The sequence below is a fragment of the Leucoraja erinacea genome, chromosome 11 (genome assembly GCF_028641065.1).
Source record: "Leucoraja erinacea ecotype New England chromosome 11, Leri_hhj_1, whole genome shotgun sequence".
Classification (NCBI taxonomy): Eukaryota; Metazoa; Chordata; class Chondrichthyes; order Rajiformes; family Rajidae; genus Leucoraja; species Leucoraja erinaceus.
Window position 1 is genome coordinate 50,416,973 of NC_073387.1, and position 23,177 is coordinate 50,440,149.

The 23,177-nt window shown below is 47.4% G+C and overlaps 1 protein-coding gene across 11 annotated transcripts in view; it reads right to left on the bottom strand.

The window, feature by feature from the left end:
- tcf7 (transcription factor 7) overlaps positions 1–23,177 on the bottom strand; it is a 202,824-nt gene that overhangs the window by 87,333 nt on the left and 92,314 nt on the right. For 9 of the 11 annotated variants that reach the window (XR_008724268.1, XM_055643247.1, XM_055643248.1 and 6 more), the window contains exon 4: positions 9,028–9,171. The exons of the other annotated variants lie outside the window; for them this stretch is intronic. Coding sequence is in view for 8 of the 9 variants with exons in the window: in XM_055643247.1 (XP_055499222.1) it covers positions 9,028–9,171 (144 nt within the window). In the remaining variant the exon portion in view is untranslated. The remainder of the gene's footprint in view (positions 1–9,027; positions 9,172–23,177) is intronic. 11 annotated transcript variants of the gene reach the window in all.

Below are 23,177 nucleotides of genomic sequence, written 5' to 3' on the forward strand. Positions count from 1 at the left end.
GGAACTCAGCTGTGCATTTGCAAAGCGGCTCAGATTATTCGTGCTATTACTGACGGATGCTTCAGTCATAACCAAACCTCGAGACAAGAACCTGGGGAAAGTTTCCATTGAACCTAGTGGTTGGGCGAAAAAAAACCTGTGCCATTACCAGACTGGAAATGCCTTGATACAAGAGTAACTAAAGAGGTAAATTACACACATTCCTTCCGAAACGGCGTTTGATCTTCACCAGGCTGGGCTGCTGCAGCCCGTCCAATCTTACGGCTGACTTTTGCATCCGAACTGCACTATAACGCTTTCGTTTCATAGAAATAGCGCGTTGCTTTTGCCATCCCCTTTTGCACAGATGTGTAACCTTCAAAAACTGGAAGAAAAATATATGCCTTCTTCTATGAAATACTTTCATTTCAAAATCAAGAGGGAGGGAGAGAGGGAGAGAGGGGAAGTGAGAGAGAGAGGGAGAGAGAGAGAGAGAGAGAGGGAATGAGAGAGAGCGAGGGAGATAGAGAGAGAGGGACCGAGAGATAGAGAGAGGGAGGGAGGGAGAGAGAGGGAGGGAGAGAGAGGGTGGGAAGAGGGAGGGAGATTTGGAGGGAGGGAGGGAGGGAGGGAGGGAGGGGGGAGGGAGGGAGGAGAGAGAGAGGGAGGGAGGGAGGAGAGGGGAGGAGATTTAGAGGGAGGGAGGGAGGAAAGGAGGGAGGAAGAGAGAGGGCAACATGTTTTAGGAAAGATGTTGCCAAGCTGGAAAGGGTGCAGAGAAGATTTACGAGGATGCTGCTAGGACTAGAGGGTCTGAGCTACTGGGAGGGGCTGAGAAGGGGTGGAGCACAGGAGGACGAGGGGTGATCTTATCGAGGTGTATAAGATCATGAGAGGAATAGAACGGGTAGATGCACAGAGTCTCTTGCCCAGAGTAGGTGAATCGAGAAATAGAGGACAAGGTGGAGGGAAAAAGATTTAATAGGAATCTGAGGGATAACTTTTTCACACAAAGGGGGGTGGGTGTATGGAACAAGCTGCCAGAGGAGGTAGTTGAGGCAGGGACTATCCCAACATTTTAGAAACAGTTAGACAGGTACATGGATAGGCCCGGTTTGGAGGGATGTGGGCCAAACGCAGGCAGATGGGACTAGTGTAGATGGGACAAGTTGGCCGGTGTGGGCCTGTTTCCATGCTGTATCTGTATCACTCTATGACTAATACAACGTCATGTCATTAATGTTTTAAAGACGGTGCAATCTTTTCAAGGTAGAATTTTAAAAAGCATTTTTTTTAAAGAAACATCGCGGAAACAGGCCCTTCGGCCCACCGGGTCCGCGCCGACCAGCGATCCCCACACATTAACACTATCCTACACCCACTAGGGACAATTCTTACCTTTACCAAGCCAATTAACCTACAAACATGTACATTTGGAGTGTGGGAGGAAACCGAAGATCTCGGAGAAAACCCGCGCAGGTCACGGGGAGAACGTACAAACGCCGTACAGTCAGCACCCGTAGTCGGGATCGAACCGAGGCAGCAACTCTACCGCTGTGCCACCGTGACTGCCTTAAGCTAGCTCTTATGCAAATCGTATGGAATTTTGTGGTGGACAAAAATGAAGATGTTTTACAGTCATACAGAGAAGATTCTCCGCAGCCACTCTGCATGCTGTGACGTGCAGGCAAAAATTAGATGCTGATGACTAAGATGAGGAAAAACGTCTTCACCCAGAGAGTTGTGAATCTGTGGAATTCTCTGTCACAGAAGGCAGTGGAGGCCAATTCACTGGATGATTTCAAGAGAGAGTTGGATTTAGCTCTCAGGGCTAAAGGAATCAAGGGGTATGGGGAGAAAGCAGGAACGGGATACTGAGTTGGATGATCAGCCATGATCATATTGAATGGCGGTGCTGGCTCGAAGGGCCGAATGGCCTACTCCTGCAGCTATTTTCTATGTTCTGTTTCTATGTTTCTAAGTGCTGCAAACTTCATTGATCTGTACCTTAATGTATGTAAAAATAAAAGGTAATCAGAAAACAATAGGGCGGTAGACAAAATGTTTGAAGAAGGGTTTTGGCCACGGGGGGGGGGGGACTCGGTGGGCCCCGTCTGGCCCCGCCTCACCCTGACCCGACGTAGCGCAGCCCATGGAGTGCAGCAGCAGCAGCAGCAGCAGCGCCCCGCTCATGGCCCCGACGGTCGGTCGGTCGGTCGGCAGCCCGGCCAGCTGTCCGACCTTCGGACCTTCGCTTACCGCCGACACCACCACCACCCCCCCTCCTTCTCATGGCCGATCATCCGTTCATGAGTTGGATGGGTCGCTGGACTATGCGTACGACATCACGCGGCCCGGGCCAAACGGCCTCAGCTGGCCCCGCGCGGCTGGGCTTTGTGCGCAGTCCAGCACCCGGGGCCAACTCGTCATTCACCCAGCCACGGCCGAGTCGGTCAACGAATTGCCGTTGGGAATTGGTCCCGTATTGTGACCTATTGTCCCTTATTTGGGAGTGAGAACGTTGGCAACCCCTATCACCAGATTTAATCAGTACATCTGATTGACTCATTCTGTGGGTATGTAATCAGCATTCATCACTGCCCACACACCCAGTGTTTCACATGTACACAGATGAAGACGTTGTAGCGTTTACGTGAAATGATGCGGCAGAAGGGAAAGCAATTCCACTAAAGTCCCGCAGTTTGTAAAGTTGGGACTCAAAATGCTGGAGTAACTCAGTGGGTCAGGCAGCATCTCTGGAGAAAAAGAATAGGTGACGTTTTGGGCCGAGACCATTCTTTATACTTACCCTTCTTCGGTCTGAAGAAGGGTCTCGACCCGAAAGGTCACCAGTTCCTTCTCTCCACAGATGCTGACTGTCCCGCTGAGTTACTCCAGCATTTTGTGTCTATCTTCAGTACACTGGTAAATCAGCATCCCACACAGTTGCACAGTTGGGATTGGTTCAAGGAAGAGGCTGTTTATGGTTTAGTTTAGTTTGGAGATGCAGTGTGGAGACAGGCCCTTCGGCCCATCGAGACCCCCCGTGACCAGCGAACACTGTACACTGGCACTGTCCTGCACATTAGGAACAATTTACAATTTAATTGAAGCCTGTATGTCCTGAGGAGTGTGGGAAGAAACAGGAGCGCCCGGGGGGGGGAGGAACCTACGCAGGTCACGGGAAGAACGTACAAACACCATACAAACAGCACCCGCAGACAGCATCGAACCCGGGTCTCCGGTGCGATAAGGCGGCAACTGTACTGAATTCCCTGTATTGGACTCCATGGATGAACAAGCCTCATAGTTTAAGGCATTGCTCCCCTTGAAGCTAGCTATGCCTGGCTTATGAAAGCTTTGTCTCAGCTTGGATGGCTCATGCCATTGAAAATCACACACGAGGCATCATAATGGTGACACATATCTCTGTGTGTGCTTCAATCATAGAAACATCGAGGATTCCATGCCATCGAGAAATCTGTAAATCCTGATTCAGGTTTACAGATTTGTTTTTCAAAAAAATTAAATCATGTTTGGGGCGGTACGGTGGCGCAGCAGTAGAGTTGAGATGCCTTGGTGCCTCACAGCGCCTCTCACCCGGGTTCGATCCTGACCATGGGCGCTTGTCTGTACGGAGTTTGTACGTTCTCCCCGTGACCTGCGTGGGTTTTCTCCAGGATCTCTGGTTTCCTACCAAACTTCAAAGACGTGCAGGTTTGCAAGTTAATTGGCTACGGTATAATTGCAGATTGTCCCCAGTGTGTGTAGGATAGTGTTAGTGTACGGGGATCGCTGGTCAGTATGGTCTCGGTGGGCCGAAGGGCCTGTTTCCACGCTGTATCTAAACTAAACTACTTCAATATCAGGTTATGAAGTTTATGGCCTTCCTGGCCAAACTGATTGTTCATTAAGTCTGGAAGCCTACAAACTTGTGGTGGGTGATTCCTGTTGCTGTTTGCACATTGATCCATTCTGTTCATCCAGAACAAGGGGTCACAGTTTAAGGTCCAGAACAAGGGGTCACAGTTTAAGGTCCAGAACAAGGGGTCACAGTTTAAGGTCCAGAACAAGGGGTCACAGTTTAAGGTCAGAACAAGGGGTCACAGTTTAAGGTCCAGAACAAGGGGTCACAGTTTAAGGATAAGGGGGAAATATTTTAGGACCGAGATGAGGAAAACATTTTTCACACAGAGAGTGGTGAATCTCTGGAACTTTCTGCCACAGAGGGTAGTTGAGGCCAGTTCATTGGCTATATTTAAGAGGGAGTTAGATGTGACCCTTCTGGCTAAAGGGATCAGGGGGGGGTATGGAGAGAAGGTAGGTACAGGATACTGAGTTGGATGATCAGCCATGATCATATTGAATGGCGGTGCAGGCTCGAAGGGCCGAATGGCCTACTGCACCTATTTTCTATGTTTCTATGTCTATGTTCAAGTTAAGAGCTTTACTGCACCACATTTTCCACCACTGCCTTGGCACTGCCATGTCATAGTAACATAGAAACATAGAAAATAGGTGCAGGAGTAGGCCATTCGGCCCTTCGAGCCTGCACTGCCATTCAATATGATCATGGCTGATCATCCAACTCATTATCCTGTACCTGCCTTCTCTCCATACCGCCTGATCCCTTTAGCCACAAGGGTCACATCTAACTCCCTCTTAAATATAGCCAATGAACTGGCCTCAACTACCTTCTGTGGCAGAGAATTCCAGAGATTCACCACTCTCTGTGTGAAAAATATTTTTCTCATCTCGGTCCTAAAGGATTTCCCCTTTATCCTTAAACTGTGACCCCTTGTCCTGGACTTCCCCAACATCGGGAACAATCTTCCTGCATCTAGCCTGTCCAACCCCTTAAGAATTTTGTAAGTTTCTATAAGATCCTCCCTCAATCTCCTAAATTCCAGCGAGTACAAGCCGAGTCTATCCAGTCTTTCTTCATATGAAAGTCCTGACATCCCAGGAATCAGTCTGATGAACCTTCTCTGTACTCCCTCTATGGCAAGAATGGCCTTCCTCAGATACGTCACAAGATCATAAGTTATAAGATTTGTTAGGAGCCTGAGGGGTAGCTTCTTTACACAGAGGATGGTAGGTGTATGGAACGAGCTGCCAGAGGAGGTAGCTGAGGCAGGTACTGTCTGAAGAAGGGCCTCGACCCAAAACGTCACCCATTCCTTCGCTCCAGAGATGCTGCCTGTCCCGCTGAGTTACTCCAGCTTTTTGTGTCTATCTTCAGATGATATCGCAATGTCTTAAAAACATTTGGACAGGCACATGGATAGGATAGGTTTAAAAGGGATATCGGCCAAATACAGTGAGGTGTGGTGTAGATTGGGCATGTTGGTTGGCATGGGCAGGTTGGGCCGAAGGGCCTGTTTCCATGCTGTATGACTCTATGACATACGAGCAGAATTAGGCATTCGGCCCATCAAGTGTGACCCGCCATTCAATCACTGCTGATCTATTTTTCCCTCTCAACCCCATTCTCCTGCCTTCTACCTTTAGCCTTTGATGCCCTTATTACTCGAGAATCTATAATCTCCGCTACAAAATTACCCATGACTTGGCCTCCACAGCAGTCTTGTGCCAATGAATTCACCACCCTCTGGCTAAAAGAAATTCATCCTCAAGGGCGTCACTGTGGCGCAGCGGTAGAGTTGGTACGGGTGCTGTCAATACGGAGTTCGTATGTTCGTTCTCCCCGTGACCGCGTGGGTTTTCTCCGAAACCCGCGGTTTCTTCCCACAATCCAAAGACGTGCAGGCTTATCGGTTAATTGTCGTGGTATAAGTGTAAATTGTCCCTAGTGTGTGTAGGATAGTGTGCGGGGATCGCTGGTCGGCGCGGACTCGCTGGGCCGAAGGGCCTGTTTCCGCGCTGTATCTCTAAACTAAACTAAACTCATCTCCATTCTAAAGTTACATCCGTTTGTTCTGAGGCTGTGCCCTCTGGTCCCAGATTCTCCCACTAGTGCAAACATCCTCTCCACATCCACCCTATCCAGGCCTTTCACTGTTCGGTTCTTAAGGGGCTGTCCCACTGTACGAGCTAATTCAAGAGTTCTCCCGAGTTTCCCCTGATTCGAACTCGGGGAGTTACGGTAATGGCCGCTCGTAGGTACTCGGGGCTATCGTGGACATTTTTCAACATGTTGAAAAATCTTCACGAGCTTACTGCGTTTCCAGAGTACCTGCCGTTAGCGTTACGAGCCGCTAAGCGACGTCCTGAGCTCCAACGTACCCGCTACGTACATTCTACGTCCTTACTTTTTTTTTTAACTCGGGAGAGCTCTTGAATTACCTCGTACAGTGGGACAGGCCCTTTAGTCAAATCTCCAGTTTCAACTCACCTGAGAGATCGCACAAAGTATGATGGGCGCCACCTTCTGGCCAGTGTTATACAGCAGAGCATCTAGAGTGGCGGAGAATTAAAGTGACCTCTAGCAGGTTGCTTCCTGTTCCAGATTCCAACATCTGCTGTCTCTTGTTTGTCTAAAAAACCTAACCTAGACTTGTGGCGATAAGAATTGTTTGGGATACATATTGACAAGCCAGCAGAGATAGACAAACTCTTGATTAGAACGGGCGCCAAGGCAGGGTTAAGGGGAGAAGGCGGGAAAATGGGATGAGGGGGCAGAGACTTGCCATGATTGAATGGAGAAGTAGACTCGATGGGCCGAATGGCCTAATTCTACTATAACTTGTGAACTTGTGGTTGTGCATCTTCTGCCCCCTCCCAGGCAGTGCCACCAACTCTTATACCCTTCACTAGTGGAGTCATACAGCATAGAAACAGGCCCTTCGGCCCTTGCCGACCAAGATGCCCCAAGCACACTAGTCCCACCTGAACATTTCCTAACCATGCATCTGTCCAATGTACTTTAAATGCTGTTATAGTCCCTGCCTCAACTTCCTCTTCCGGCAGCTGGTTCCATATACCCACCACGTTCTGTGTGGAAAAACCTGCTCCTCACGCTCCCATTACATTTTTCCCTTTTCCCTCCTCACCATCAGCTGATGTCATGCATTTCTCGATGCCCCTTCTCTGGGCAAAAAGGCCAGATGTGCGTTGACCTGATTTATTCCCCTCAGGAACTTGTTCAGCTTTATAAGATCTCCCACCCCCCCCCCCCCTCATCTTGGTTATCTAGTTATAATGTCTCAAACCCTGGTCACTAGTCTTGGTTCAGACTCTCTGCTGCCTTCAATCTCACTGCCAACGGCCACATGTCCTGCATCGTAGAGACAAGTGGGGTAAAGCACAGGAGGGCGGCACGGTGGCGCAGCGGTAGAGTTGCTGCCTTACAGCCCTTACAACGCTGGAGACACCGGTTCGATCCCGACCACGGGTGCAGTCTGTACGGAGTTTGTACATACTTCCCGTGATTTTTCTCCAAGATCTTCGGTTTCCTCCCACACTGCAAAGGCGTACAGGTTTGTAGGTCAATTGGCTTTAGTGTAGAATGTTAATTATCCCCAGTGTTAGTGTGCGGGGATCGCCGGTCGGTGTGGACTCGGCGGGCAGAAGGGCCTGTTTCCGCGCCGCATCTCTAAACCATACTAAACTGAACACAGAGATCGAGAGGCGCTGGGATCGGAGAAACGTCACCGTTTGGAGAGTGAGGCAAGTTGGCATTTTAACTGCTGCTCACACAGTTTCATTTCCCATGGTGTTGGGAAAGATATCAACGGTCTGACTGCTGGGGTTAACTGTCCACATGTTGACATTTTATGACTTCGTTACGGAACGAGGACTGACGCAGCGAAAAAGAAAAGCCTCAAAATGTGGGAACTGCTGAGCAAATCAGTTTAGTAGCAACAGAGAGAAAGAGCAGAATGAATGTTCCACGCTGTGACCTTTGGTCAATTTTAAATGTTCCTAATTTATCTTTCTGCGTTTTATGTCGGTGTTCAGCATCAGCGGTATTTAATTTCCATTGCTGCAAAGGATGGATCTCGAAGTTCAAAGGAAGGTAGTTAGTGGGCAAGTGGCTGACTCAGTAAGTCAGTACATTTGTTCAACTCTCTCATTCATTCTTTTCACTTGACTTTAGACTTTAGAGATACAGCGCGGAGAAAGGTCCTTCAGCCCACTGAGTCCGCACCGACCAGCGATCCCCATGTACACTAGCACCATGCCACACACTGGTAACACTTTTGCCGAAGCCAATTAACCTCCAAACCTGTAAGTATTTGGAGTTTAGTTGAGTTTAGTTTAGAGATACAGCGCGGAAACAGGCCCTTCGGCCCACCGATGCGCTGTAGCGCGAACCCCGCACATTAACCCAACCCTGCGCACATTAGAGACACAGTTTAAGAATAAGGGGTGGGCCATTCAGGACTGTGATGAGGAAAAAACTTTTCCAGCCAGAGAGTTGTGAATCTGTGGAATTCTGTGCCACAAAAGGCAGTGGAGGGCGATTCACTGGACGTTTTCAAGAGAGAGATATGCCCCTGTCCCACTTAGGAAACCTGAACAGAAACCCGGAGGTTATTGTCAGTCTCCCTACCTGCCTCCACTACCTGCCTCCACTACCTGCAACCTCCGGCAACCGCCTGCAACCTCCGGGAACCGCACGGAAACCTTGGGTGGGGCGCAAAGTCTCCAGAGGTTTCCGTTCAGGTTTCCTAAGTGGGACAGGGGCATAAGATTTAGCTCTTTGGGCGAAAGGAATCAAGGGATATGAGGGGAAAGCAGGAACGGGGTACTGATTTAGGATATGATCAGCTATGAGACAATTTTTTTACATTTATACATTTATTCCAAGCTAGTTAACCTGCAAACCTGTACATCTTTGGAGTGTGGGAGGAAACCAGAACACCCGGAGAAAACCCACGCAGTCACTGGGAGAACAGCATACAAACTCTGTACAGACAGCACCTGTAGTCAGGCTCAAACCCAGGTGTCTGGCTCTGTAAGGTAGCAACTCTACTGCTGTGCCACCCTGTGCCACACCCCGATGTATTCTGGATTATTAGCTGACGTTATATTCCACAGGGCGCTTGGGCAAGGAAGAGCTAAGCCGCCAATATCTAGACTTACATTGGTTTTGTTGGATTGCATTAAAACTGGCTGTGCACACATTAAATGGCATTCCTTCTGATTCATCCTGTAGTTGAGTGTCGGGCATGCATGTGTTTGATGATACCACCCTGCATTTCGGGGAATCCTTCCTTGTGGAAAATCCTAGGATTGGAGTAAATGAGGTAATTACAGACTGTTGTGAAAAAAAGCGCCGAATGTAGATCACAAAATGCTTGACGCTACCAGTGACCCCGCCCGCCTCTGTTAACCCGGAACGAACCGTTGCAGCTCCCGTTTCATTCACTGCTTACAGCCATCGCTCAAATGAGACTGATGGAGATGCTGGAAGAATCCCAGCTCTGTGCGATCGTCAGTCTTTGATTGCAACGATACTCAATCAAGTCCAAAGAGTTAGTTGCAGTTGCCAAAGAAAGGGAAAAATAGTCTGTGCAAAGCTTTAGTTGCGTGCTAACCAGTCAGCGGAAAGGCCAACACATGATTACAATCGAGCTGTACACAGCGTACAGATACATGATAAGGTGAATAATGTTTTGTGCAGGATAAAGTTCAGTAAAGTCCGATCAAAGATAGTCCGAGGATCTCCAGTGAGGTAGACGGTGGATTAGGACCGCTCTCTGGTTGCGATAGGAAGGCTCAGTTGCCTGACAACAGCTGGGCAGAAACTGTCCCTGAATCCGAGTCCCGCCAAACACTGCTTGATGCAACCAAGGAAACCCCCGCCTATATTCATCTAGATAAACATATTCACAGCTCTCATTTGATTCACTGCTTCCAGCAATCTCAAACATGAAGAATCCCACTTCTGTGTGAATGTCCAGTCTTTGATTACATCAATTACAGCAATCAAGTCCAAAGAGTTGCTTGCAGTTGCCAAAGAGAGAGAGAAAAGTAGTTTAGTTCAGTCTAGTTTATTGTCACGTGTACCGAGGTACAGTGAAAAGCTTTTTTGTTGTGTGCTAACCAGTCAGCGGAAATGCAATCGAGCCGATTGTTCAGCGCTGCTCTCTGGTTGCGGTAGGATGGTTCAGTTGCCTGATAACAGCTGGGAAGAAACTGTCCCTGAATCCGAGTCCCATGTCATTCACTGTTTGATGCTCCCATTCATCCCCCCCATGGAAATTGGATATCAAAGCTTTTCACTGTACCTTGGTACATATGACACTAATAAACCTAAACCTCTAAACCGTTCCCATCCATATACCTGTCCAGGTATACTTTAAATGTTGTTATAGCACCTGCCTCAACTACCTCAACTCAAGGTACTGTAGTCGAGATGGTTGCACAGTTGCGGCACAGTGGCACAGAGGATGAGTTGCTGCCTTACAGCGCCAGAGACCTGGGTTCAATCCTGACTATGGGTGCTTGTCCGTACAGAGTTTGTACGTTCTCCCGTGACCACGTGGGTTTTCTCCGGGTGCTCTGGTTTCCTCCCAACTACCTCAACTACACGAACCAAAGACGTGCAGGTTTGTAGGTTAATGGCTTTAGTTTAGTTTAGTTTAGTTTAGTTTAGTTTAGTTTAGTTTAGAGATACTTCTGTAAATCCTCAGTGTGTAGGATAGATATAGGTCTGCGAGGTCAGTGGTCTGAAGAGCCTGTTTCCATGCTGTGTCTAGAGAATTAAACAAAAAGAACTCCTCTGGCAGCCGTCTCCTTCTGATTGTAAATGTTGCCACTCAGGTTCCTTTCTCACCTTAAAGTGACACGACACTTACATTTGTATTGCACTCTTCATGACAGTCACTGATGTTTAGTTTAGAGATACAGCGCGGAAAAATGCCCTTCAGCCCACCAAGTCCGCACCGACCAGCCATCCCCACACATTACTGAAAGTAAGCATGCAGGTACAAGCAGGCAGTGAAGAAAGCGTGGGTTTCATAATGAGAGTTGAGTATAGGAGCAAAGCGGTCCTTCTGCAGTTGTACAGGATCCTGGTGAGCCCACAACTGGATTATTGTGTACAGTTTTGGTCTCTTAATTTGAGGAAGGACGTTCTTGCCTTTGAGGGAGTGGAGCGTAAGTTTACGAGGTTTATTCCCGGGATGGCGGGACTGTCATATGATGAAAGAATGGAGCGACTGGGCTTGTATTCACTGGAATTTAGAAGGATGAGAGGATATCGTATAGAAACATATAAAATTATTAAGGGATTGGACACGCTAGATGCAGGAAACATGTTCCCAATGTTGCGGGAGTCCAGAACCGGGGGCCGCAGTTTAAGAATAAGGGGTAGGCCATTTAGAACTGTGATGAGGAAAAATATTTTCACACAGAGAGTTGTGAATTTGTGGAATTCTCTACATCAGAAGGTGGTGGAGGCCGATTCACTGGATGCATTCAAAAGAGAGTTCTTTGTGCGAGCGGAATCAAGGGGTATAGGGAGAAGGCAGGAACGGGGTACTGATAGTGGACGATCAGCCATGAACACATTGAATGGCGGTGCTGGCTCGAAGGGCCGAATGGCCTACACCCGCACCTATTGTCTATGTATCTATGTATTAATGTATTAACACTATCCTACATACACTTGGGACAATTTACACATACACCAAGCCAATTAACCTATATGCATGTATGTCTTTGGAGTGTGGGAGGAAATCAAAGATCTCGGAGAAATCCCACGCGGTCACAGGGAGAATGTACAAACTCCTTGCAGACAGCACCCGTAGTCGGGATCGAACCCGGGTCTACGGCACTGCAAGCACAAGCAAATACCGTTGCACAGAGATGCACTCGGAGAAAACCCTCGCAGGTCACGGGGAGAACGTACAAACTCTGTTCGGACAGCACCCGTGGTCAGTATCGAACCCGGGACTCTGGCGCTGTCGGGCAGCAACTCTACCGCTGCGCCACCGTGTCACACTTTCCATGAATGAAATGAGCAAATATTGGTGCTCAGAGAGATTGGTGTTCTGCTTGTAGGCACAATGAACTGCAGACGTAGGCTTACAGGAAAAAAGATACCAAGTGCTGGAGTACCTGAGCGGGTCAGGCAGAACCTCTGGAGAAAATGGATGGGTGATGTTTCGGGTCGGGACCCTTCTTCAGACTGAAAGCAGCGGGTGAGGGGAGGAGCAGGGAGCCAACAATGGACCCTACCTGAGGTGATTCGTGACTGGCCCTGACTGATCCTGGTCTCCTCCAGTTCTTCGCCTCCTCCCCTCAACACACAACTTTCAGTCTGAAGAAGGTTCCCGACGCGAACTGTCACCCATTTTAAGGCAGGGATAGATAGACTCTTGATTTGTACAGGTGTCGGGGGTTATGGGGAGAAGGCAGGAGAATGGGGTTTGGGAGAGATATAGATCAGCCATGATTGAATGGCAGAGAAGACCTGATGGGCTGAATAGCCTAATTCTGCTCCTATCACTTATGTACTCATGTACATCCTTATTCTCCAGAGATGCTCTCTGACTCGTTGAGTGACACCAGCACTTTGTGTCTACCTTCTCCAAGTCTATGTCTGACATTGGATACTGGTGCAGTCTCAGAGCATTAAAATTCTTTATCTAGAAATATAGAAAGAAACATAGAAACATAGAGAATAGGTGCAGGAGTAGGCCATTCAGTCCTTCGAGCCAGCACCGCCATTCAATATGATCATGGCTGATCATCCAAAATCAATGCCCCGTTCCTGCTTTTTTATCCCTCGATTCTGTTAGCCCGAAGAGCTAAATCTAACTAAAGTTATCCAAATCAAAATGGATTCTCCAATAATTTTTTTCCTGGTCAAAGATGAATTGTTATGAAAAATGCCTCAGAGAAACTCTGGAAAAAACAGCTTGGTGCATCTAATCCATTTTTACACCCATTGCTGTTTAATTAATTGCCTTGCAATAATCAAATGACTAAATAAGGATTACTGTTTAGTGAGACGAATGATAAAATATTCTGCTCCCACCAGGTATAAGATTATCTGAACGTCACCTGACATAAATCATATATCATATAATCAGTAGCCAAAAAATATTAAACGTTAAATTATCAAAAGAACACATTGGATATGCGTTATTTCATGAATGCATTTGGAGATTGCACAAGCAAAAAAATACTGTTATTATCAGACCCAGCAACCAAGTGATTGACTGATACTTATCTGATTAACCTGATAGATCTTATAGAGGCGTATAAAATCATGAGAGGAATAGATCGGGTAGATGCACTTAGTCTCATGCCCAGAGTAGCGGAATCGAGGAGCAGAGGGCATAGGTTTAAAGTGAAGAGGAAAATAGTTAATAGGAATCTGAGGGGTAATTTTTTCACACAAAGGATGTTGGGTCTATGGACCAAGCTGTCAGAGGAGGTAGTTGAGGCTGGGACTATCCCAACCTACGGGAAACAGTTAGACAGGCACATGGATAGGACAGGTTTGCAGGGATATGGGCCAAATGCTGGCAGGTGGGACTGCTGCAGATGGGACATGTTGGCCAGTGTGGGCAAGTTGGGCTGAAGGGCCTGTTTCTACACTGTATGACTATGACTATAACCTAATTCTTCTATAGTCCTTGATGATTTTAAAGACAATTGGGTTAAAATATCAGCGCACAATTTATTTCTCTCTGGTGAAATATTTGACATTTACAGACACCTTTTACAGGCAAGATCAGTTCCTGGTATACACACAGTATCCACAATGCCACAATGTTGGGGTCACAGGAAGTCAACACCGTGGTAGAAAGTATATATGTGGTAGATCAAAGTCTCTCACCTTGCCTTCCCAAAGGTTCTCATCTCCCTTGTCAAATACGAGGATTTCAAAACTGATTTGAAATATCTCCACAGTCTCTTTGCAATCAAGGACCAGCCTCACCCTGGTCACTCTGTTCCCACAACCACCCTTCCATTGACTGCATTTACATTTCACGTTTGCCTCATCAAGGCCAGCTGCACAATCAAGGACCAGTCTCACCCCGGTCATCCCCTCTTCCCATCTCCCATCGGGCAAGAGGTACAGATGTTTCATAATGCCCCCGTCCCACTTAGGAAACCTGAATGGAAACCTCTGTAAGGCTTTGCGCCCCACCCAAGGTTTCCGTGCGGTTCTTGGAGGTTTTTGTCAGTCTCCCTACCTGCTTCCACTACCTGCAACCTCTGGCAACCCACCTGCAACCTCCGGGAACCGCACGGAAACCTTGGGTGGGGCGCAAAGTCTCCAGAGGTTTCCGTTCAGGTTTCCTAAGTGGGACAGGGGCATTAACAGCACACCTCCAGATTCAGGAACAGTTTCGTCCCAGCTGTCATCAGGCAACTGAACGGTCCTCTCATCGGCTAGAGTGCGGGTCCTGACCTCCCATCTAGACCGGAATCTGTACGTTCTCCCCGTGAAAGTAAAAATAACAGTAAAACTGTCCCGAGTGTGTGTAGTGGTAGTGTTAATGTATTAATGTGCGTGGGTGAGGTGTGATCTTATCGAGAAGTATAATGTCATGAAGGGAAGAAATAGGGTAAATGCACAGGGATTTTCACCCAGGGGTGCTGTCTGTACGGAGTTTGTACGTTCTCCCCGTGATCTGCGTGGGTTTTCTCTGAGATCTCCGGTTTCCTCCCACACTCCAAAGACGTACATGTTTGTAAGTTAATTGGCTTGGTATCAGTGTAAAATTGTCCCTAGTGTGTGCGGGGTAGTGTTAATGTGCGGGGATCGCTGGTCGGTGCGGGTTCGGTGGGCCGAAGGGCCTGTTTCTATGCTGTAACCTCTAAATTAAACTCAACCAAGGATATAGCTTTACGGTGTGAGAGGAGAGATTTAGTCGGAACCTGAGAGGCGAGTTTTTGCATACAGAGGGTGGGTGTGTGGAACGAGCTGCCAGAGGAGCGAGTTCAGGCAGGTACATTGAAAACCTTTCAAAAAGACATCTGGGCAGGAATGTGGATAGGAAGAGTTTGCAGGGATTTGGGCTCAACGCAGGCGGGTGGGACTAACGTTGATGGGGCATCTTGGTCGGCATGGGCAAGATGGGCCGAAGGGCCTGTTTCCGCGCTGTGTGACTATGCCTCTATGAGGCCAAGGACTAGCAGCAGCTTCCTTTCCTTGAAGTGTATTAGTTGCAGAATCACATTTGTGACCCAATTCTTTTGCGTCTTACTCGGCTGCGAACATGGTGTTAAAATTTACCGTGCTGGAAATGACCTAGCCTCATGAGGGCCTGTCCCACTTGGCGATTCTTCCGGCGACTGCCGGCGTCATATCAGTGTCGCCTAAAGATTTTGAACATTTCAAAATCCAGCCGCTACAAAAAAAAGTTGCGACACACTCGGAAAAACACGGCGCGTCAACACGTCATCACGCCGCGCCACGCCACGCCGCATATCTTTCGGTGATCTGATGACGGTAGTCGCCGAAAAAATCGCCAAGTGGAACAGGCCCTTAAGGCCTTCAATGAAAGGTACTGAGTTGGATGATCAGCCATGATCATAATGCAGGCTCGAAGGGCCGAATGGCCTACTCCTGCACCTATTTTCTATGTTTCTGTGTTTCTATGTACTACACATTAATTCATGAAGGTGTACAAGCTGGTTTTGCCTCTTTTGAAGAGCACTTTCAAGTATGTGAGGCTGGAGTGAGTGAGCCAAGCAGAGGCCTTCTGTCACGGAGCAGTTAAAGAGACTAAAGAGGGGGAGCCTTGTCAAATAAATCCGATTTTTTTCCTTTCTAAAAGACCTGAATGCTCATTACCAGCCAGCTGAAAAAAAAAAGATCAAAGGCTTGGAAGAGGCAGCCCCTGAGGATAATAATCTGCAGGCAGCCACAGACATCCCAGCTCCCTCGAGATCACACATCCCTCCCCATGTTCACTGCCACCAAAAACATACACAGAAAAAGTCAACCGATGACAGGCACAAAAAGCTGGAGTTCCCCTCACCCCCTGGCTATCTGATTTCCCGCCAAGCTGGACTTGAAGAGTCATTGCCATATATACTGACAACAGAACAATGAAATTCACACTTGCAACTAACTCTCAGTCTGAACTGTGCACACACAGTGTAAACACTGCCCAGGCCATCACCGGCTCTGACCTCCCCACCATCGAAGGGATCTATTGTAGTCGCTGCCTCAAAAAGGCAGCCAACATCATCAGAGCCACACACTTATCTCACCACTGCCATCGGGAAGAAGGTACAGGAGAACTGTAATATCCAGGTTGAGGAACAGTTTCTTCCCTACAGCCATCAGGCTATTAAACACAACAACCTCATAAGCTATGAACTACAATAAATTATTATTATTATTATTATTATTATTATTATTATTATTATTGCACTGTTATTGTTTGTTCTTTTTATCCTGAGTTTTTGTTATATTATTTATTATGAATACATATTCTGTTGTGTTGCAGCAAGTAAGACTGTCATTATTCTATAGACAATAGACAATAGACAATTGGTGCAGGAGTAGGTCATTTGGCCCTTCGAGCCAGCACCGCCGTTCAATATAATCATGGCTGATCATCCCCAATCAGTACCCCATTCCTGCCATCTCCCCATTTCCCCTGACTCCGCTATCTGTTAAGAGCCCTACGCAGCTCTCTCTTGAAAGTATCCAGAGAACCTGCCTCCACCGCCCTCTGAGGCAGAGAATTCCACACACTCACAACTCTCTGCGAGAAAAAGTGTTTCCTCGTCTCCGTTCTAAATGGCTTACCCCTTATTCTTAAACTGTGGCCCCTGGTTCTGGACTCCCCCAACATCGGGAACATGTTTCCTGCCTCCAGCGTGTCCAAACCCTTAACAATCTTATATGTTTCAATAAGATATCCTCTCATCCTTCTAAACTCCAGAGTGTACAAGCCCAGCTGCTTCATTCTCTCAGCACATCTGGGACACATGACACATATCTGGGACACATGACAATAAAACACTCATGACTCTTGACTCTTGGAGAAGGGTCTTGACCCACAATGTCACCCATTCCTTTTCTCCAGAGATGCACCCTGACCCACTGGGTTAACTCCAGGTTTTTGTGTCTAAGCTGCAATAACTCAGCCGGTCAGGCAGCAACTCTAGAGAAAAGGATTGGGTGACGTTTCGGGCCGAGACCCTCCTTCCAGACTGAGAGTAATGGGAGAGGGGAACGAGAGATATAGATGGCGATGTAGAGAGATGTGGAACAAATGAATGGAGGTTTGTCTGCCTGTACATTGTCCTTATTCCTCCATTCCCTGCACATGCCGATATAAAATCTCTTAAATGCCAAAAACCGTATTTAAAGGAGGAGGGAATATGAGCACCTGGATGAAACCGACGTGATCACAGGGTGAGCATGTAAACTCCACAAAGACAGCACCCGAGGTCAGGATCTAACCCGGGTGAGTCACGGAGCCTGCACAGGGGCTCAGCGGTAGAGTTGCTGCCTAATGACACCAGAGGCCCAGGTTCAATCCTGACCACGGGTGCTGTCTGTACGGAGTCTGTGCATTTTCCCCATGACCTGCGTGGGTTTTCTTCGGGTGCTCTGGTTTCCACCCACACTCCAACCACGTGCAGGTTTGTAGGTTAATTGGCTCCTGTAAATTGTCCCTAGCGTGCAGAGGACTCAGTGGTCCGAATGGGTCTGTTTCCACGGTGTTTCTTTAAAGCCCAAAGTCTAAAGTCGCCAACCGTGCCACTGTGCTGCCCTGAGGCAGGGAAACGGGTCACGTCAAGGATAGAAAATGTTTCCATCAGAAAACCTGTGGGAAAAAAATGACCACTGCAGGGTGGCACGGTGGTGCAGCGGTAGAGTTGCTGCCTTACAGCGCCAGAGATCCTGGTTCGATCCTGACCACGGGTGCTATCTGTACGCAGTGTGTACGTTCTCCCCGTGAACTGCGTGGGGTTTTTTTTCCCGGGTGCACCACTTTCCTCCCTCACTCCAAAAACATACAGGTCTGTCGGCTAATTGACTTGGGTATAAATGCAAAAAAGGTAGTGTCAGTGTGCGGGGATCGTGGGTCAGCGTGGACTCAGTGGGCTGAAGGGCCTGTTGCCGTGCTGTATCTCTAAACTAAACTAAAAAAAAAACCCTAAAGACTAACAATCAACAGAGGAAATTGCAATGCAAACCCCTCCATATTTTTAGAAATGTTTTCAACAAAGTTGCTTATTTGACATTTTAAAAGTTCAAAACTCAAGGTAAATCCTGTTAAGTGGCACAAATTCTTGCAAAGAATCTTTCTCGCCTGTTTCCACCTACACCTTTTGTGGTATTCAAATTATCTCTTAGGCAAAAGATGAAAAGATGTGCAATAAAGGTTTTGGTGTCAAGCATATATCTAAAGGAATATTTTTAAGAGCCTTTAACCATAGCGCAAGATTGCAGAAATGATAATGGTGAAGCAGTCACACATTACACAGGCCTTGTGTGTACAAGACTGGCTTTGTCACAGAGCCGCTCCGAAGCTGGGATGTTTGTAAGCACAAGTGTGCGGTCGTTCACATTGTCGGGCAACTAAAAACACGCAAACACCTGCTAACTGCACTTGATGAGGGTTCTGATAAGGGCCAGAAACGCTCTGGATTCTCCCACCAGTAAACAATAAGATCTCAGCTCACTGTCTCTTCACACCCTGTGCGGTTTCTCAGCATCTGGGCTTGGTTTCGTAACAACAACAAACTTGTGTTTACTTCAGCACTGCAAATTATCCTCGGGCGCAGGGCGTGCGGCACAGTGGCGCAGCGGCAGAGTCGCTGCCTCATAGAGCCAGAGATTCCCGGTTCGATCCTGACTACGGGCGCTGTTTAGGTTTTGTCCCGGTACTCCGATTTCCCGCCACCCTCCAAAGTCGTACAGGTTTGTAGGTTAATTGGCTTGGTAAAATTGCAAATTGTCCCAAGAGTGCGTACACAGAGAGGTGGAAATGGGCAAGTTTTGGTGGACGTGCGGCTAATGGTCTGAGGTAAATCTCGGGGTCAAATCACAGGGAGGTCATCAACAGTCAGGTTGGTTTCAGGGCAGTTTAGTTAAGTGTAGACATAGACAGTGTGGAACCAAACGTGGCCCACCGAATCTGCGCTGACCAACATCACCTAAGGTACACCAACAGTTGCTTAAGTTAAGGGGGAATCCTTTAAAAACCGAGATGAGAAGAAACTTTTTCACACAGAGAGTGGTGAGTCTCTGGAACTCTCTGCCACAGAGGGTAGTTGAGGCCAGTTCATTGGCTATATTTAAGAGGAGAGTTAGATGTGGCCCTTGTGGCTAAAGGGATCAGGGGGTATGGAGAGAAGGCAGGGATGGGATACTGAGTTGGATGATTGGCCATGATCATATTGAATGGCGGTGCAGGCTTGAAGGGCCGAATGGCCTACTCCTGCACCTAATTTCTATGTTTCTATGTTTCTAGTTCTATCCCACACACACCAGGGACAATTTACAGAAGCCAATTAATCCTACAAACCTGCACGTCTTTGGAGTGTGGGAGGAAACCAGAGCACCCGGAGAAAACCCACGCAGGTCACGGGGTGAACGTACAAACTCCGTACAAACAGCGCCCGTAGTCAGGATCGAACCGGGGTCTCTGGTACTGAAAGGCAGCCACTCTACCGCTGCGCCACCGTGCTGCCCATAATGTGGAGAAAGTGGAGAAATTAAAATAAGTGTGATAGGTGGGAAGAGATGGGCTGAATGCACAGTCTTCTTTCTTAAATCAAGAAAACCAGAGGACATAGGTTCAAGGTGAGAGGAGGAAGATTTAATAGGAACCTGAGGAATAACTATCACACTCTATGGGTCTCTGAAACAGGTCTCCAGAGGTGGTAGTTAAGGCAGGAACTATAACAACATTTAAAATAAACTTGGACAGGTACATGGATAGGATGACATAGAAACATAGAAAATAGGTGCAGGAGGAGGCCATTCGGCCCTTCGAGCCAGCACCGCCATTCATTGCCATCATGGCTGATCGTCCCCTATCAATAATCCGTGCCTGCCTTCTCCCCATATCCCTTGACTCCACTAGCACCTAGAGCTCTATCTAACTCTCTCTTAAATCCATCCAGTGATTTGGCCTCAACTGCCCTCTGTGGCAGGGAATTCCACAAATTCACAACTCCCTGGGTGAAAACGTTTTTTCTCACCTCAGTCTTAAATGGCCACCCCTTTATTCTAGGACTGTGGCCCCTGGTTCTGGTTACTAAGGGTGTCAAGGGTTTTGGGGAGAGGGCAGGGAAAATGGGATTGAGAGGGAAAGATAGAAAAGTCCTGATTGAATGGCAGAGTAGACATGATGGGCCGAATGGCCTATTTCTGCTCCTATCGCTTATGAAAGGTTTAGACGGAAATGGACCAAGTGTAGATGGGGCACCTTGGTGGGTATGGATGGCTGGGGCTGACGGGTCTGTTTTTGTGCTGTCTGACTCGAAGTGATGATGAGATGAAGTTATTTGTCTCAAATACTGATGCCGTTTTAAAATGATGATGAATACATCTTGCTTGCTTGTAGGCCCAATTTACCAACTCATCATTCTCTGTCAGTCAGCTAATCCTCTATCCTCACTATTATATTACTCCTAATGTTTGGAGTTCTTTTACACAGTGTTTATCAAATGCCTCCTGGAGACGAAAATCATGACATTTGTTGGTTCATTTTGATTCACTCAGTTCATGAGAAACTCGGAAGATTTGGCTAAATTTGTCAGGCAATATTTTCCTCAGTAAATGTGTAGGAAGGAACTGAAGATGCTGGCTTACACCGAAGATAGACACAAAATACTGGAGTAACTCAGTGGGACAGGCAGTATCTCTGGAGAGAAGGAATGGATGAAGTTTCGGGTCGAGACCCTTCTTCAGACGCTGCATGATGGTAGTCGGACATTGTAAAAGTAATCCTAGCCCCATGAATCAGTTTTGTTTCCAAAGATAGATGACAGGTCCACACTTTTCTGCTTTCTCTCTTCATCGTTCAATGAAACCACGTTGTAATCTAGCACAATCGAAGAGTAGGGTTTCCGAAGAAGGGCCTCTACCCGAAACGTCACCTATTCCTTTTCTCCAGAGATGCTACATGTCCCGCTGAGTTGCTCCAGCATTTTGTGTCTATCTTCGGTGTAAAGCAGCATGGCAAGTTCCTTCCTACACAATTTATCAACAACCTTGTCTTATAACATTAACACAGCAAATTCAACTCATTCACAAGTTGTTCCGTTTCTTGACAACACTTGAATGGCAATACATAAACCAAGTAAATCAAGGGGGGCACGGTGGCACAGCGGTAGAGTTTCTGTCTTACAGCGCCAGAGACCCGGTTTGATCCTGACTATGGGCTCTGTCTGCACGGAGTTTGTACCTTCTCTCCGTGACCGTGTTGGTTTTCTCCAGGTGCTCCGGTTTCACCCCACACTCCAGAGGCATGCAGACCAAATCTGAGGAAGGACATTCTTGCCATAGAGGGAGTGCAGAGAAGGTTCACCAGACTGATTCCTGGGATGTCAGGACTGTCTTATGAAGAAAGACTGGATAGACTTGGTTTATACTCTCTAGAATTTAGGAGATTGAGAGGGGATCTTATACAAACTTACAAAATTCTTAAGGGGTTGGACAGGCTAGATGCAGGAAGATTGCTCCCGATTGTGGGGAAGTCCAGGACAAGGGGTCACAGCTTAAGGATAAGGGGGAAATCCTTTAAAACCGAGATGAGAAGAACTTTTTTCACACAGAGAGTGGTGAATCTCTGGAACTCTCTGCTGCAGAGGGTAGTCAAGGCCAGTTCATTGGCTATATTTAAGAGGGAGTTAGATGTGGCTCTTGTGGCCAAAGGGATCAGAGGGTATGGAGAGGTATGGGATACTGAGTTGGATGATCAGCCATGATCATATTGAATGGTGGTGCAGGCTCGAAGGGCCGAATGGCCTACTCCTGCACCTAATTTCTATGTTTCTATGTAGGTTAATCGCCCTCTGAAAACTGGCCCTGGTATGTTGGATGCGAAGGTGGAATAACATGGAACTAGTGTGTGGGTGATCGATGGTCAGGTGACTTGTTGGGCCTAAATGGCCTATTTTCATGCTGTGTTACGAAACTAAACTAAACTAGAGTACAATTTCCTTCTAACAATGGAATAAGCAGATACAAAATGCTGTTTTCAAGTTCACGTTGCAGGTCAGTGTCAGATTTAGCGGTGGAAAGCAGTGCAGTACCGAACGCCACAGGAGATCCTTCTTCCCTGAGGCTATCAATCTGTACAACTCCTCCTCCTTCTATCGTGGGGTTGACTCACTCCCCTTCCCCCCCCAATCTTTGCACATCCCCAATCCTGGGCATTCCACATCATTTTAATTTCATATTTCATGTATCTCCTTGTGTTTTATGACTGTTGGCAGACCAATTTGAGTATAGAAGCTGGGATGTAATGTTAAAATTGTACAAGGCATTGGTGAGACCAAATCTGGAGTATGGTGTACAATTTTGGTCGCCAAATTATAGGAAGGATGTCAACAAAATAGAGAGAGTACAGAGGAGATTTACTAGAATGTTGCCTGGGTTTCAACAACTAAGTTACAGAGATAGGTTGAATAAGTTAGGTCTTTATTCTCTGGAGCGCAGAAGGTTAAGGGGGGACCTGATAGAGGTCTTTAAAATGATGAGAGGGATAGACAGAGTTGATGTGGACAAGCTTTTCCCTTTGAGAATAGGGAAGATTCAAACAAGAGGACATGACTTCAGAATTAAGGGACAGAAGTTTAGGGGTAATATGAGGGGGAACTTCTTTACGCAGAGAGTGGTGGCGGTGTGGAATGAGCTCCCAGTGGAAGTGGTGGAGGCAGGTTCATTGGTATCATTTAAAAATAAATTGGATAGGCATATGGATGAGAAGGGAATGGAGGGTTATGGTACGAGTGCAGGCAGGTGGGACTAAGGGGAAAAAAATTTGTTCGGCATGGACTTGTAGGGCCGAGATGGCCTGTTTCCGTGCTGTAATTGTTATATGGTTATATGGTTAATTTCCCTCCTGGGATCAATAAAGTTATATCGTGTCGGATGGTAAAGGCGATAGAATTATCACATTCAGATTATGTACGCACGTGTTCGGGCAGGGAAAGCTCCTGGTGTTTCTACTCTTACTTGTCTCTGGTGACTACTCCGGACGTGTGCGTGCGTGTTTGTGCTTCGGGTGGTAAATCAGGCGTGGCCTCTTCGGGAGGAGGCCACTGTTTGCTCGCCTCATCATATG